Genomic DNA, 16,619 nt, shown 5'->3' with positions numbered 1-16,619 from the left:
GCATCTGCCCCGGGGACACTACGGTGTTGTCTTCCTCTCCGGCCCCCTGGCTGCGGCGACATGAGAGCAGACCCCCACCATCCTGTGGGAACGCGCTTCCCCGGCCCGTCACGTCCTCCACGCAGCGTCCTTTGCTTGGCGCTCAGCCGAGTGCTTGCCACAGTCTGCGTGCTTGGCCCCAGCTTCTCAGGGGAGACGAGAAGGTCGTAGTCTGGAGCCCGGGCCAGCTTACTTCACAGCCGGCAGCCAGCAAGTAGTAGCAGTTGCCGGGAAGGATGTCCCGCTGTGGCTCACTTCCTTTCCTGTTCTGGTGGGGGAACAGTGCCCTCGTCCCGAGGTCCCTCCCTAGAAAATGAGGGCGCCCGCCCTGTCCTCGGGCCATAATCTGATTGACATGCCAGGCCTCAGCCATCAGCAAGGCGGCTGTTCCTTGTGGCCAAAGCACCTTCCCCACACACACGTGGACCCGCAGGCATGCTCGGGCCACCCTGCCGCCGAGGACCGTCCCAGGACCGTCCCAGCGATGCAGGATCCCTGGGGAGGTTTAGGGTGGGGACCCCTCCCCCTCCTGCGGGGCCTTCTCCAGTTCCCAGTGCATTTCTGGAGGCCCAAAGGCTCTGCTGGTCTGAGCGAGGCCGAAGGGCCGGAGAAAGCTTCTCGGGGAACGAGACTGCCTGGGTCAGCTCCCCGGGTGGCACGCGCTTACCGCTCTCTCCTCGGCAGGCTCCCTGGAGTCCACGGAACACACCTATGTCTACAAGGTACAAGGCACAGGCGTCACACCCCCGCAGACCCCCTCGGGCACGCGCACGAAGCAGAGACTTCCAGGTATGGAACGTCTCCCGGGGAGCGTATGAACCCCGAGAACTGGCGGTTCCTCTGGGGAACGTAGACCTTCACGTCCTGGGGCTTTTCTGCGTCCTTCTGTTTTCTTGGTGCTTTCACCCGAAGTCCTGTTTCTCTTAAGACTTGCTTCATTTTAACCTTGGCAGTTGCTTGGAGCTTTAACTTGGAGAAATTTCTCTGTAGCGCTTCACGGGGCGGTAGGGTCCCGAGGGCTGGCATCGTGTCTAACCTGTTGTCAACCGGCCTCAGCCACACTGGCTTCCTGCCCGTCCTCGTTCCTCACCTCCTCCCTCGTGGGCGTCCGAGCTGGGGAGCGCGGGGAGCTTTCAGCGCGGTCCGTGACTCTTTCTCTAGGCCAGAAGCCTTTCAGGAGGTCCCTGAGAGGTTCCGACGCTCTGAGCGAGACCAGCTCGGTCAGCCACAGTGAAGACCTGGAGAAGGCGGAGCAGCTGAGCGGCGCGCCCGAGCCCGACACCCCGGAGCCCGGCAGCCCCGAGCCCCCTCCCGGCCCTCGCGCCCCGCAGGACGCCGAGCAGACGGGTGCCCTCCGGAGCGGGGCCCAGCGCCCGGAAGACGACCGTCCGCAGGTAGAAGAACCGGAGAGCTTAAGATAAAAGTCAGTGTTGGGCTTGGAGACTGTAGTATCGTTTCAGGGAAGAAGTTCTACTGACAATGTGAACCGTGCCACGTGCTAACGCGCGAGAAAGGACTGTTGTTTGTGCGGAGCTGGCGTTCTTGCACACATCTGTGCCTGAAAGCCAGACTTCTTAGAAGGGCAGTTGATTGTCTCATTCCATGGGTCTGTGGAGCAACTCCTGTCGTTTCTGTCTGCCCAGCTGTAGTTCGCACCGGTTTCCCCCGTTACGTAAACACTTTGATTCACAACACTTAGCGCTCGAGTGCCCGCCCCTGGGAGCACTCGCGGAGGCCGCTTTCGTTAGAGCGCGCTGGGCTCGCGCCACCCGGCGGCGGGGACAGCGGGCCGGGCGGGCGCTCGGTTTGGTGGGGCCGCAGCGCTCGGTGGGTGTGGATTCGGCTCGGAGGAGACGGATTCAGTGGGATAGTGAGCGAGCCTGAGCCCGGGCCTCCTGTGCCCGCTGCTGCTTCCCCGGGGCTGTGGGGGCCGGGAGCCCCCCGCCGCAGGTCATGTCTCCCTTTATGTACTATTTGTAAACACATTAAAGGACTATCTATGAAGAGTAACTGTAAAACTCTTGACCATATATATGTATATTTTTAAATATGGGTAAAGCTTTTAAATTGGCACATAGGTGCAGGCTGTGCTCATTTCTACGTTTAATATCTGAAAACCTGATAGAGATGCTCCTCTTAACCAATGTGAACTAAGTTCCAATTCTAGAACAAGTAGATCTTTGACCCGGTTGACATGGGAGCTTCTGTGGCTTCTCCCCACTAGCAACTCACCTCTTTGGGCCCAGCTCAGAAACAAGAACCAGCGACGTCCCCTCGCTCGGGCTAGGCAAGCCAGACCACTGCGGAAATAACTAGAAGTAAGCCCTTAATTACTGCCCGTTTCTACTTCTCCAGAATTACCGCGTCTCTTCATTTATCCTAGGTAACGGCCCCTGTGCCTTCAGTCCGGCCAAGTCAGGCTATGGCCGCCTCAAGGTAGTGGGGATTCACACTGGGCTTGTGGACTGTCCTGTTGGAAGCCTTAGTTACACCGTATTAAGCCTATAATTAGACTCTGATTGGATGTGATCTCTGACATTTGGCACTTGTCAATATGTAATTTTTTTTTTTTTTTTGGTGCAGATGATTAGTCTTCCCTGTTTATTTGGTGCAATGAAGTATAGCAGATAAAATGGGGAAAGGGGAAATTATCACCTTTAACAAGATTAATTTTTAAACGTTTTTATATATATTTGGAATTGTTAAATTGGTTTTGCTGAAACAGAATTTCACCCTTAAGACACTCTTTGAATGTTGGTTTCAATAAAGGTTCTTGAAATTGTTACCAGTGAGTTCAGTTTGTACACAGTAATTGATCAGACCCCATGCCTGCCTTTTCAGAAGCATAAAGGTCTCTACAGGTATGACTGGCATATATCACAGTTGGGGCATTTTAATGACCTTACACCTGACACAACAGACTTCAGTGGCCTTGTGTAGCTCTCACTAAATACAGTCTCCTAGGAGATTATTTTGATTATACTGCAGAGCAGACCGACCAGATTCTGAACCTAGCATTCATCTAGAAGTATGATACCAGCTTTGAAAATGACGCTTCTAAAACATTTTGGGGGCCAAAAAACCCCTCTGTGAGATGCATCAATTTTCAGAGAATTTTAGTGCATTTTAAATACTGTTTTTTAAACAAACTTACCATTTTCCCTTTACTCCCTGACGTAGCAGAAGGAGAGGCACTCACCGCGCATCGGAGATGGCTGCTTGTCGAGTCACGAGGCAGGCGGCTCCTCTGGTGCCCTTGTTACCAAAAAGGAGAGGCTGGAGGTCAGCTTCCGAGAAGCAGAAAGTAACCCCTGTAACAAATGCCTTTGCCAAAATAAGATTTTATTTTGAAAGTCATTTGAAGGGACAGTAAGGAGGGAGACCTAGGACTCGGCAGATGGAGACTCTGATGCGTGTTCTTTGCAGGCCCCGCGGTGGTCCGTCAGGCCGGCAAGTTGCTTTCTTTGGTGATCCCGTGTTCAGCTTCCGGGAGAAGAGATCTTTTCCCACAAGCCACCTTCATTCTTTTTGTAGAGCAGAGCCTTGTTTCCAGGAAACAGTGCGCTGGTGGGAGATGGGTGTTTTTTTAAAAACATCAAGGTAGACCTAATATGTTCCACAAAGTGGGGCGGCTCAGCCAGAGGCGAAGTGGAAAGGTTCTGGAAAGGTAAGATTGTGCATATGAGAGAGAGGAACAACCCGGCTGTTCCCTTTCTATCCCTTTCCTGATAGAGCCGTGGCAGGATCTCCATGTTCTTAAACCCGGACCTGGACACTCAGGTCACCGAGCATCGAGCCACTGCAGAGTGACCAGACGGGAGGGGCCCCGCACCAATGGGGCAAGGAGGTTGGCTTCATCCTCGTCCCGACCCATGCAGATGCCCGGCTGGGACCTGACTTCCCCGCTGACCTAGAAGTTCAACGGGGTCTGCCGACCGCAGCCTAGAAATAACTGCTGCCCACCGCGAGCCGGGCAGCTCTGCTCTAAGCACCTTTTCTTCCTTACAGATGAAGAAACCAGCGTGCAGAGATTTACCCAACCCGTAAATGTTCACCTCTAGTATCTGCTTGTCGTCTTGCTGCAGCCAGAAGTCGACGTGCGGGAAGGGCACCCAGGAGTACGGCCCCAGACGCAGCTGTTCGGTCTCTGCATCGTAGATACTGATCATCTAAAACGACATTTCAGGGGCAGAACGTGAGGCGTGCTCCCTGCTTCTCAGAACCCGCCAGTAAAGCCAGCCCAGGGGAGGCCCACAGCCCCGCGTTTACCCGGAGGACAAGCTTCTCGAAAGTGTCTCACAGAAGCTGCTCTGGCCCTGGGTGAGCAACAAGCGGAATCTCCTTCAGTCCCAACAGTCCTCTAGGAAGACCAAGTTTTTCCCACTTGGGGTGAAAACCTGAGGCCCAGAGGGACAGGCACTTGGCCTGCGGCGGCCCACAGCACTGCGGGGAGCAGCTGCGGACCCGGCCACGCAGAAGCAGGTCGCACAGGCCGCCCGATAGAAGGCAGCGAGATAGCGCCGCGTTCAAGTGCGTCTCTGCCGGCCATCAGGCCCGAGCCCCCTTGCTGCCGGGATGGGGCCTCTAACCGGCGGCCGTCAGGCTTGGGCTCTGAGACTGAACTGGGTGCCGGTGCTGGCGGAGCCCAGGCCACGGTGCCGCCATACAGAGCGCGGGAGCTGTCTCCAGCCGCGCACAGGCTGAGCAGAGCGTGCTCTGAACCCACTCGTGTCCCAGGAGGATGTCCCCACCTTGTCAGCGCGCACGTCCCTTCCCGGGCTGTGACTGCGCGGGTTGGTCTCACCCCAGGAAGGGGCCAGAGAACCCTTCAGGCATTTTTAAATGACATGTAAGGCTTGGGTGGTTCTTTTTCCTTCAAAATTAAGGTATTAGTATTAAAAAGCATCCCTGGCGATCAGACTTGCGGAAAGTGACCTGATGATTCTTGTGGGCGAATCCACCTGTTGCAGCAGATCGCCCTTTAAGGACGTGGTCCACACGTGTGTGGCTGCCGAGGGGCAGAGGCAGACACCGCTCCCCGCTGCCTGGCTCTCCTTTCCTCGTGAGTCGTGTGTAGGCAAAGATTGCACCCACAAAAAGGGGTTCGTTCTCGCTGCACCGGATGCTGGGCGCGCACGTTACCTCCCTGTACCCCTTCGAGGCCGAGCGCCTACAACCTAAAACCATTCCTTACTCTTCCGTGTTGTGTGTGGAGCGGAGAGAGGTGAGCCCTGATCATTTCATAGCTTTAAAGAAACTCCTATAAAGTGTTCCCTTCTAAGGTCTATAAAACTTGAGACTTTGGAGTGCGATGCCCTTTTTTCCCCAAACCCCTTAACACAAAGATGATTTCACACTCACTGGTCCTCCTGTTAAAGCCCGGGCAGCCCGCAGTGCCTCCTCCGGACCCCGGTCTGGGAAGGATGCTCGGTAAATCTCCGCGGTCTTAATGTTGACAGCTGCGGGGGACAAGCGACATTTTCTTTGACTTAAGATGCAAATGGAAAGTTCGCGTGATCTTACATTTCTAACACAGGTAACAAAGTGCGAAGTCTCCCCGAGAGAGAGGAGAGTCCTCTTGTTCCATTTCCACTGTGAGGGGTCTCCAGTGGCCCCATTTGTGGCGAGGGACACCACGGCCTTCCAGCCGAGCCCGCTGCGCACACCGCTGGGGCCTGGGCCAGCCGAGGGGAGACTGTGCTCCCAACCCAGGGTGGCTGCGTGGCGCCCCCAGCAGCCTGCCCTTCCTCCCGGCGGGCACGTGGCCGAACCCCCTGCTTGGCCCGGGGCACAAGTGTGGCCTGGGATCATGGCCAGATCCGGTGTTTGTGTCCCGGCTTCTCTGGAGCCGGGAGAGCCTTACATGTTCCTTAGGAGGAACTGTGTTCACAACCAGACCTTACGAGGTTGCTTATGGGTAAGGAGATGCAAAGGCCCCAGCTGCTTGGAGCCCCGTTACCACTGCCACCGGGTCTGCCTCCCACCGGCTGCCTTGTTTGTCCTTCATGGCCTTAGGGTGCGGACATTCTTGGTTTTGTAGACAGAAGTCAGAGAAGGCACGCTCCTTGCCCCGGACCCCCCAATGGCCCACAGAGGAGCCAGGACAGGAACCTAAACGGTGCCCCAGCGGGCTCACCACGTGGTCCCGTCAGCACGGGACTGGCCTCTGACCCTCAGTGAATCCTACTACTTACCGATGCCATAAATGATTGGAAAGTGGTTTTCATTTTCTTCCCGGTCATTTAATTCTAACAACAACAACAAAAAAGTTCAAGATTTAATGTCTAAGAAAATACTCAACAGTTGCTTTCATGTTCCATAATCAAAGCCAAGGAGGAGCCCACACCACAGAAAGGGGAAAAAAAGCAGAACATGCAAGGGACGGTTTTCCTGTGTCCCTGCCAAGTCCCTGAGCTGTGGGGCTGGGGTCCGCAAGCCCCATCCCGAGTTGGATCCTCCCGGCACGCCACACCCTCAGGCGTGGGCCGCGTGGTGGCTGCTGCTCCTTCCCAGGAGCTGGGGAAGCCTCTGAAAAGCCCCAGGAAGGAGAGGGGAGTGGCGGGTCAGAGAGGAGAAGGTGGGGGTCAGGGTAAGGAGGGTCAGGGTCAGGAGGTGGCATTGGGGGTGGTCGTGGCCACACAGGACACCAGTGGGGCATGCATCAGCCAAGCGCCGCCGGACCATCTCCCATGACCGAGGTGCTCGTGCAGAGTCTTCCGTTAGGGGGAGGGCACCCGTCTTGGGGAGGATGGCGGAACTCACCTGTCACACATAACGTCACTAAGTGAATGTCCTCCTCCTGTCTGTCAAACTCACCTACAACGAGAGTTCTTGGTTAGCAGCACAGGCTGAGCGAGGCGGGACAGGGCCGGAGGGACAGCAGCCACCGAGCCATGCCTGTCCAACCTTCCAGCCACAACCTGGCCCGTCTGCAGAGGCCAGATTCCCGCAGACTGACGCCACCGCACCCCACCTGCCGAGTGACAGGCTCGTTCCCAGCCTCGGGCCCAAAGGAAACCGACTGGGCCATCCCCTCTTGTCTCCCCGGTGAGGGCAGTGGGGGGACCGCGGACTCGTAAGCTCTTTACTACTAAGTAAATTCTGTCCCGATCAACAGTCATAAAAAGGTTTATCACTGTAAAAAATAAATAAAAGGAAAATACAGGCAAGTGTAAGGAGTACGTGGGTTATTAACGGCCACAATCCCAGCGCGTGCCTTTCCCTGTGCCCTGCTGAGCCCACACCGGGGGCTGCGGGACTGGGAGCAACTTTGTGTCCCGACTGTATGCATCTGCCTGCCAGGTAATCCTGAGACTTGCTTAGTGGCTCCTTAACTATTTACTCGTAGACATTTAACTGCTTCCTAATGTAAAGAATGTTCTTACTGCCCATCTTTAGGCCTAAAGCTCTATGCACAACACACATGATTTTCTTAGAGTCCCAGGTGGGAATTACTGGGTCCAAGGACGTGACACCTTCAGACTGAAGCCCCGGGGCCAGGTCGCTTCGCCCGCAGCTTGTAGCAGCGTCTGGTCCCCTGCGTGTGAGCACGGGGACAGAGCGGGGCTTTTTTTCATGCGACTTTGGTAGGACTACAGTGGCATCGTTGATTTTAATATTCTGCAGATGAAGAGGGACGTTCCTGCCCGGAGCGGGGTTCCGTCTTCACACAGTTCAGTGCCGACTATTTAGCACGGCGCCGACTGCTGGTGCCCGGGAAATCTCAGCTCAGGCCCCTCAGCCCCGGAAAACTTAGCTCTGTTCTGCACGAGTCCCGGCAGGGCCATGCCCAGGGCTCCAAGCTGCAGGGACCCCCCCGGAGGTGTGGCACGAATGAGGACTTTACCCAAGCTACGGGGTGTGCAGACTTGGATCAGAGCTGGGGAGAAAGCGCGGCACTTACTAAGAAGCTGATGAGTAAGTTTTTGTGACAACTGCCTGTCGTCACTGAAGCCTCCCACGAGGTGCACCTCCAGCCTGGCAAAGAGACGGGACGGTGGTCAGAGGCCCGCACGACAGCCACGGGGACCCTGGGTGTGCTTGGGATCTCAGCTCTCCGCGTCCACGAAGCCTCGCTCTACAGCAGTGCTTCCTCCGGGCCGCGTCCGGGCCGTGGCGCAGGGAGGACACGTCTGGGCGGCACTGGGGGAAACGGGTGTGGCTGCCAGGGCTGCGGGAGCCTCTGGGGACCCCGCCCAGGGGCCCTGATGGCCAAGGGGAGCTGCGTCTGCACACGAGACGCCCAGCTCTGCAGGGACAGGACTGCCTCACACTTTCACCCACCCAGCGCGAGGTGCTTCCAGAAACCTCTTAACACACTCAGCCTGAGAGGCTGCAGGGCTGGGGAGGGGAGGCGGCAGCCACTGCGGGGACTGTGGGGGGCCCCCTCACCGCACTATGTCCCGTCCACCTCACCCGGAAGGAGGGAGTATCACTTCCGTTTCCAGAAGGAAACGGGGCTGTTCCTAAAGCCATGTGTACCCAGTACATCAGCTTTTCCAAGCTGGGGACACTGTGCCACTCTCTTGGAGTGACCCTCCCTAGGACGGTCCCCGCACACACGAGCACAGCAGAGCCCCAAGAAGCCCCGTGGCTGGAAATGCCCAGTTCCCCTGCTGGACACTGTGTTCCCCGCCCTCATCTGCTAATCTGTCCGCAGCCCAGGACAGCGAGGGACAGCGCTTTCTAGGACCAACAAAATCTTCCTGAGGAAGGAACCTGAACTGGCCACGTCACCAGCACCAGGACAAGCATCAAGGGGCCCCCACAAACGTGAGCCAGCGAGAGGAGCTGAGACAGCCACGGGGCTGGCCTGGGGCCTCTGGGTTTGCCTGCCGGGGTACCCTGCCGCACCCCTGCCAGCGCACTGACGGTTCCAGAACCGCACAAGGAAGGATGCCTCCTGCCGGTGGGGCCCGGAGCACAGGGAAATCAGGCACTGCCTGCACGGCTCACCGGCCCCTGAAGCCGGCCTGGCCTGGCTGCCACGAAGGAAACCCAGGCCGAGCTTCCCTGCCTGGGCAGCCTCCAGCCCTTCCCGGTGCGCACCAGCCCGTGGGGCTTCCCGCGGCACCCCCCCCCCCCCCCGCCTTAGCATGTGAGCGCCCTGGGCAGCTTCTGTCTACCGTGGCTGTGGCTGTGGCCTGGGGACGGGTTCTGGCTGGGAGGAAGTCCCCGCCAAATGGCTGAGAGCAAACGAACGAATGAATGAATGAATGAACCCAGGGAAACGGCATCTGGGGTCTAACAGAGCGAGGTCCGACAGGTGAACCTCTAAAAGCACACAGAGTGAGGAGACCGCTGGAGGTTCCAAGTCAGACCTTCGGGACCGTCAGCCTGTACCCGTCACCCCACAACCACAGACGAAGGCCCGGCGCTGTGCCAGCTGTGCTCCCCTGGAGCAAGCCGGCCATGGCCGTGACCTCCCGCTTGGCCGGCTCCTCCACACCACGGCGCACAGCTCCCGACGGCGCGGGACGGACGGGCGTGGAGCTCACCTTCCACACTGGGCATGATCGGAGAAGGACTTTATGGAGCTCATGATCAAGGGCACCTCCGCTCTGGTGTCCGTTCCATCGCAGTGGGTCAAGCAGGTGGCCCCGTTACCTGGAGAGAAGGGAGGGATGACTCGGGTTATTCCCACTGAGAACCCGGGACGCACGGCGCACCTGCTCCTGTCTCTCCGGACCGTATCTCTCGGGGCAGCCTGGACGGAGGAGGAACAGAAACACCTGTGCTGCCCGCGGAGCCTCCTGACAGGGGCCCCGGGAGACGCCGTGCAGACTCAAGAGAAGGGGAGCGGGGCTGGGCTTCGGAGGGGACCCGGGGACACTCGGGCACGGGCTCTGATGGCCCCACGCGGGCGGCCGCTTTCAGCAACGGTTCCCTTCGCGCCTCTCACCCTACCTGTGTGCCTCAGGACCACGATGTGACAAGTGGTGGCATCATCAGAACCCAGAATGGAGATGGAGCCTGTTTGAAAAAGAAAGAAAATAAAATATCCAGTAGCCTTGGGGGGTAATGCCCAATTCACTGCTTCCTAACCTACCATCCTTTGGGGAGGTCACTGCCAGCTCTCTTTGCTGAACATACAGAAGGCCCTGGGGTCCCACTTGTTGAACAGACTGACCTCTGAGAAGTCTGGCTCTTTCCTGTTTAATTAAGAAAAAAAAAAATCAAATAAAATCGTGATGGCAATTAGTAGGGCTGAGTACCCAGCGAGGGCTGGCAGGGCTCGGCGCATGGGCACTGCGCAGAGGACGGGCCAGGCTCACAGGGCAGTGGCGGCTGTGGCAGGGGACAAGGCGGAGGAACGGTGCGGTTCTGGGCTTTGATGAACCTACAATACGAGACCTAACTCGGGAGCAAGAGACTCTGCCCAGCTCTGCCGCTGGGCAGGGAATCGGGGTGTCCGGGCGAGCGCCCCAGCCAGCTCTGCAGCCACAGCCCTTGTGGGAAGGAGGCTAGGACTGTCCCCGTCCCGAGTCTGGCCCTCCCACTGTGGGACCCCTGCACTGAGTATGCACCCCAAACACGCACCTCCCCACGCGGCTCACGACGGCCGGGCGGCCAGCAACACCGGGGACTACAGAGGAAGGTGGCTCGGCGATGTACATGGACAGCATGCGGAAGTATTAAAAAAAAAAAAACCCCAAAACATAAAAGCTCTTAAGTGTGCCAGTTCTACGGCAGGGCTCAGGGGCCGCTACACCTGGGAAGCTCAGTTCTGCAGATGCTCTCGGGTGGGGTCCCTACCGGCGCAGAAAACCGGAAATGAGCGGCCGGAAGTTCGCCACCCCACGGAAAGGCCGGGGTACCATCAGGTGTCAGGACTTCCTCTCCTTGAACATGAGCCTGAATTCTTCCACAGACCCGTGCGTGCGAGTGCAGGATCCCAGACGGCGCGCCCGAAGGGAACCTATCCCCCAGGATGGCAGTTACACTGGAGTTCGGGGTTCAAAACTCTTATTAGACTCTAAGCCTAAAAACACATTTTAAAAAAACAGTAATTAGGGGCACCGGGGGGCTCAGTCGTTAAGCCTCTGCCTTTGGCTCAGGTCATGATCTCAGGGTCCTGGGATCGAGCCCCGTGTCGGGCTCCCTGCTCAGTGGAAAGGCTGCTTCTCTCCCTCCCACTCCTTCTGCTTGTGTTCCTTCTCTGTCTCTCTCCGTAGAATGAATAAAATCTTAAAAAAAAAATTTTTTTTAAAAACCCCACAGGCATTCAATTCTTTAATGAAAACATCTGAAGTTTTTCCAAAGACATCAGGTGGATATACGCTGCGATCATTACAGGAGACACAAGCTGTGTCCTTACTTCCTTCTTACTCGAGACAAGCAAGAGAGGGAACAAATTCCCCTCCCAGTGGGCAGACAGGGCTGTGTGCAGCGTGGGGCCTGGAGCAGAGCCTTCGGGTCTCACAGGCTTGTGTCCAGGCTGGGGCTCACCCGGGCTGGTGCTTGCAGACTTCGTAAAACACAAGATGTAAAAACAAATTAACTCACTCACTAACCACGATCAGCTGGATCAGTTACACCTTGTTCTCTTCTGGCAAACTTGCATTAAGTGGAAGCAAGGCAGCTGTGAACAGGACAGCGGCTCCTCCGTGGAACCAACCAGAAGGAGCCCAGAACCTGCCGCGTCAGTCGGGCCGAGAGGGACCGGCGGGACTCGCCATCCTGACACCCAGGGCGCCTTCTCACCTTCAGGGCGAGCCAGAGCCGGGAGAACGCAGCGTCTCCTCTCCCGTATTCCTTGCACACATATCCCTGGCTTTATTCTTTCAGGGCTGGGGGAAGCAGGGGGGAAGGCCACTTTCACCAGGGGTCACCGCCCGAAAGCAAAGTCGAGACCAGAAATCACATCGTCCCAGCCCCCCACCTCTCCCCAACCCCAGGCTCCTCTTTCCCCGACAGACAGGAGCATAAACTCGTTATCAGAAGAGACGATGCCCAGGCCCCTGGGAGGCTCCGTCATTAAGCCTCTGCCTTCGGCTCAGGTCTCTATCACAGAGTCCTGGGATCGAGTCCCGCATCGGGCTCCTTTCTTAGCGGGGAGCCTGCTTCTCCCTCTGCCTCTGCCTGCCTCCATCCTGCCTACTTGTCTCTCTCTGTGTCAAATAAAATCCTTAAAAAGAAGAAAAAAAAAGAAGACGAAGAGATGCTGCCACAAAGCGAAAAGAACACGTTGTTTTGGTTTCCCAATTTCAAGAAATAAAAAAAAGTTTAGCCGCACGTCCCCACTGTGGAAAAACACCGACAGCTCCTTGGGGACCTCCCACCCCATCCCGAAATAAAGGAGCCCCGTCCTCTGGACCTCCGACGTTCTCTGGACACTCAGATCCCTACGGAGCCCCCGGCCCGGCAGCCTCTCACTTCCCAACTCCTCTGCCTTCGCGCGGCTCGCTGAAGCCAGGGCTCAGCAAACTTTTCCCTGAAAAGGGCCCGAGAGGAACTATTTTGGGGGCTGTGGTCTCATCTTGCAAGCACCAGGCTCTGCCGTGCAGCCCGAGAACAGCAGAGACAACATGTAAACAACCGGGCAGGCGCCGTGAACCCAGAAGATTCTACTGATGGACAACACCACAATCTGAATTAACTTGTCATTTCACAGGTCACGAAATACGCCTCTTTGGATTTCCACCCCCTCCCCCACCATTTAAAAATGTTAAAAGCCACTCGTGGCTCAAGGGCTGTGCAGAGACAGCATCGGGCCGGGGGCTGCAGTTGGCTGACCCCAGTCCTGGCCAGTCACAGAATGACCCAGTGTCCCCTTACCCTACTCCTGGAGTCTGTCCATTCTTCCTGCAAATTCTCCTGCCCTGGGGAAACGGGAATGATGCCGTCTGCTCCTTAGCCTGCGTGAGGATTAACTAGGGGGCTGTCCCCATGCCTGCCTGTTTCCCTGACCCGGAGGCCCCCCTCGCCACCCACACTACCCTCCCCGATGGCTGCGTCAGTTCTAAACGTGGCTGTCACACTCCTTTTCTGCTCGGAAACCCTTCGAGTCCAGCAATTTCACGGGTGGGAATCGTAACAGAGGCTGATGAAGACTGAGCTCTGTGAATGTTGGTAACGCAGGAGACCTAGAAACATCCTGCGTGCAGAGGCAGGAACTAAGTTACGGTGCGTTCATGTCATGGAATCCTACGGCACCTCACTTAGCAAGGTGCTGGGGGGGACTGGTTACGGAGCCCCCGTGGGGGACTGGGTAAAAGCAAAGGCTCGAAGAGCGCACGCCCTGAAGGAATGTTCTGGGGTGCGGACCTTGACCTAGACCCGCCCTGCCTCACAGAGTAGCCACCAGCCACACCCGGCTGTCCAGCACCTGAAACGTGGCCAGTGTGACTGAGGAACGGAGCTTTCCATGGTCTTACATGGTAATGGCACCTAAGTAGCCCCAAATATGGGGAGAGTCGGGATCCACACTGAGCAGAGCCGCGTTAGAGCCAAAGGCAGGCCACCAGGGTCCCCACGCCGGCGTCGCCACTTCTAGGACGCGGGACTCTGGGCAACTCACTCCACCTGTGTGTGCCTCCAAGGGCTCATCTCTCAAATGGGCTCATCTCTCAAACAGGCCTAGCGAGAGCACCTGCTTCCACAGGTGGGGCCCAGTCCCCGAGTTCCAGGAACGGGGCCGGCAGCTGCTCTGTGCCCCGCCTGGCTAGGGACCGGCTTCTAACTGCCACTGCGGCACAGGCCACATTGTTCCAGGAAAAAGACACATCACCGACCAGAGTATGTAGTTTGCGCTCACTTTCAGAAGTACATCACTCCTATATAAAGAAAACCCTTTGTTGAGACGGGTACCAAGACGTCGTGGTTTGTGGTTGTGCCTGTGGTCCTCTTGACATTTCTATGTTCTGACAAAGGGGACAGGCTACTTGTTACAGAAAGCTTAATGAGAGCTTTCATCTCCCCCCACTGCTTATTCTTTGAAAGATCCACCGAAACCTCTGACCCGGGGCCGCCCACCTCCCTGGGTCTCTACCATCTACTCTCCGCTCACGCCCTCTGCCCAGGCCAGTCCAGCCACCCTCGGGGCGCTTCCCCTCCTGCCCATGCAGCTCAGCTAGAATGCCCTCACCCTCCTTCCCCTGCTTGATCTCTCCCCTGCGTCCATCCTTCTTCCCTAAGACTGCTGCAAAGGCCGGTGAGCACCCCCAGTTTCCTGGAATGCGTGCTGCCCCCGCCCCCCTACACAGGCCGGGCCGGACTCCCCACCGAGCCTGACGCTTGGGACTCTCATTTTTCTGACCTTTTATCACAGACATTCTCAGAGAAACATAAAAAGAGTGTCACCAAAATTCTGCAGGCAGCTGATTTTCCCCTTGGTGAGTCCTACTCTGACTTCGTAACAGTTAACGAGAAACAGCGATGCAGCCCCAGGAAAACGCTTCGCACAGGGCCCGGTGTCCGCTCGGACCCCAGCCGATGCTAACATCACAGCTGTTTTCTTGACCTGCAGGCTGGGAACCACGGAGTTTTCCCTTTCCCCTGCTACTCCCCATCCTTCGGGTCATTCTCGGGGTCCCTCTGTTCATTCATGGATATAACAAGTATTTACAAAGTGCAGATTCGTGACCAGAGACTGCCCTAGGCTCGGAGAACACGAAGCAGTAACAGACACACACTGTTCAGGAAGCCCACTTTCGGGGGGAGGGGGATGGGGGGCAGCTCGACACAAGTATGCAGACAAAATCATTCCAAAGTGTGCAACGCAAAACACGAGACCCCAAGACGACCTTCCGCGAGCCCCCGGGGCTATGTCAAGCTCCCACGCCTCACCTCTCAGAGGGAAAACAGGCATTCTTCCTGGAGGGCAGTTAGCAGCCCAGGGCGTCCGAGCCCTTCTGTGATTAAGACCAGCCCCTCTCACTCGGCTGCGAAGCATTCGGCCCTGATTGTAGGACACGCGCGCGCACACTGTGCCCGACAGACAGCAGCAGCTCAGGACGAACGAACTGACTCCAGTCCACGAGCTGACGGATTCCCCCTCAACCGGACCTGGACCCGTTTCTTTTTCGCATTAAGAACCCCTTTCTCTGCCTAAGCGTGGACTGAGGGTTCAGGGAGAACTAGTTGAGGACAAAAGCAGAAGACGAAACAAAACCTAACCCATCAGGGCGTGGTCCTCAACAAGGCTCAGCTGGGGGAAAAGCAGGGCCCTTTCTTCTGGCTAAAAATACCCGGGGGCCCTAAGCCTCGGGTTGGAGGGGGATGAGGGGTGGGGGGGAAGGAGCCCGGGGGGAGCGGCCGGATGCCCCGGGCCGCAGCCCCGCCGGGAGGAGCCGCTCCCCGCGGGGCGCGGTCCCCCACGACTGCCGGCGCGCAGGGGCGCTGCCCGGTTGGCCTCAAGCGGCCGAGCCCGGCTGGGGGTGGGGACCGGCTGCCCCCGGTCGCGGAGTCCCCGGGCGCCCTCCGACCCGCGCGCTGTGCGACCTCGGGCAAGTCGCCTAACCTCTCTGGGCCGCCGGCCCCTCGCCCGGCCTCGGCGGACGCCCTCGAACGTCCCAGGGAGGGGAAAGCCGCACCGACGCCCCGAGCCGGGGCAGAGAGTCGCTGCCGGCGGCCGGGGCTCCCGACGTGCCGCCGGCCGCTCCGCTGTGCCAAGTTTAAACTCTGCCTCCGGGAGCGCGGCTGGAGGCGGCGGGGCGAGGGGGGTGGGCCCGCCCGCCAGGGTCCCTCGGGCCCGCCTCGAAGCCCCCCTCCCCCCGGCCCGGGCCCCGCTCACCTCCAGAGGCGGGTGGGCTCGCACGAGGTCCCCGGCGGACTGCGGCAGCCGCACTCGCCGCCCTTCGACGAGCAGCGGCATCGCGGAGGCGGCCGCCCCGGCAGGCCCAGGGAGGCGGCGGCCTCCCCAGCCCCGGGCCGCCCGCGGCCCCCGCCCCCGGGCCGCCCCGCCCCGCCCCCCGCGGGCGCCGCCGGGAACTGGAGTCCCACGGGGCAGGGGGCGGTGCATCCCGGAGCGGCTGGGGAAACGGAGGGCGGGGCCGCACGGCCCTATGGGAGATGTAGTCCAAGCGGGAGGGGGCGGTCCGCGACCGGCCCCCTCCGCAGGGGGCGCTGGGAAATGTAGTCCCGAAAGCGTGGACGCCCAGGGAAGGCGGGGCCTCAGCTCCTGGTGCCCTGCTTGGCTCAGTTCTCGGGTCAGCCAGCCTGGCCGGAGTGTGGGTTCCGGGATCTGAGCGTCTTGAGTCAAGATCACGGCTCTACTACTTCTTGTCGTGACCTTGAGCAGGTTACCTGAGTTGCGGAAGCTGCTGTGCTCCTCCACAGGATTGTGTTCAGTAACAATGAACGTTGAACTGCGAAAATAGAGCCGAAACCTGGCTAGCCCCCCACATGCAGAAACCCTCAGTAACACTTGCTGCTTGGCGTCCAGGAGGCCCGCACTGATGGGCTCAGAACCCTGGGAATGAAGATCAACAAGATACCATCTAGTCCCTACTGAGGACGGGTTATCTGGGTGCGAGGCCTCTCACCTAGGGGCTCTCTGTTATGAAATTTGGAAATACTCCTTAAACAGACCCAACTCCACATTACGGTAACCAGAAGGCAACTTTACGAAACTAGCGGTG

The 16,619-nt window shown here is 58.3% G+C and overlaps 2 protein-coding genes across 3 annotated transcripts in view; one reads left to right on the top strand and one right to left on the bottom strand.

Annotated features, from left to right (window-relative positions):
- Positions 1-2,824, top strand: part of PDXDC1 (pyridoxal dependent decarboxylase domain containing 1) — a 51,695-nt gene extending 48,871 nt beyond the window's left edge. For both annotated transcript variants that reach the window (XM_044233618.1, XM_044233617.1), the window contains exons 22-23: positions 724-828; positions 1,201-2,824. In XM_044233618.1, coding sequence (XP_044089553.1) covers positions 724-828; positions 1,201-1,460 — 365 coding nt within the window. In that variant the 3' untranslated portion in view covers positions 1,461-2,824. The remainder of the gene's footprint in view (positions 1-723; positions 829-1,200) is intronic.
- A 536-nt stretch (positions 2,825-3,360) lies between these two features.
- Positions 3,361-15,887, bottom strand: NTAN1 (N-terminal asparagine amidase). Its single transcript, XM_044233619.1, has 10 exons — positions 15,773-15,887; positions 10,088-10,190; positions 9,946-10,011; positions 9,537-9,645; positions 7,943-8,016; positions 6,802-6,855; positions 6,234-6,287; positions 5,401-5,498; positions 4,095-4,208; positions 3,361-3,698 (listed from the first exon to the last, which is right to left on the bottom strand). Exons 1-10 carry the CDS (start codon positions 15,851-15,853, stop codon positions 3,519-3,521), a joined length of 933 nt encoding a protein of 310 aa, XP_044089554.1. The 5' UTR covers positions 15,854-15,887; the 3' UTR covers positions 3,361-3,518.
- Between the last annotated feature and the right edge of the window lie 732 nt (positions 15,888-16,619).

This window comes from Neovison vison, chromosome 14, assembly GCF_020171115.1.
Source record: "Neovison vison isolate M4711 chromosome 14, ASM_NN_V1, whole genome shotgun sequence".
Classification (NCBI taxonomy): Eukaryota; Metazoa; Chordata; class Mammalia; order Carnivora; family Mustelidae; genus Neogale; species Neogale vison.
This window is presented reverse-complemented; position numbering and strand designations above follow the sequence as displayed.

Bases quoted from the DNA above. Each gene is read 5' to 3' on its own strand.
- NTAN1 (XM_044233619.1), bottom strand. From the start codon at position 15,853: ATGCCGCTGCTCGTCGAAGGGCGGCGAGTGCGGCTGCCGCAGTCCGCC. The intron at 10,012-10,087 runs GTAGGTTAGGAA...TTTTTCAAACAG, and splicing joins AGTGACCTCCCCAAAGGATG to GCTCCATCTCCATTCTGGGT. The intron at 8,017-9,536 runs GTGAGCTCCACG...TCTCTTTGCCAG, and splicing joins GATCATGCCCAGTGTGGAAG to GCTGGAGGTGCACCTCGTGG.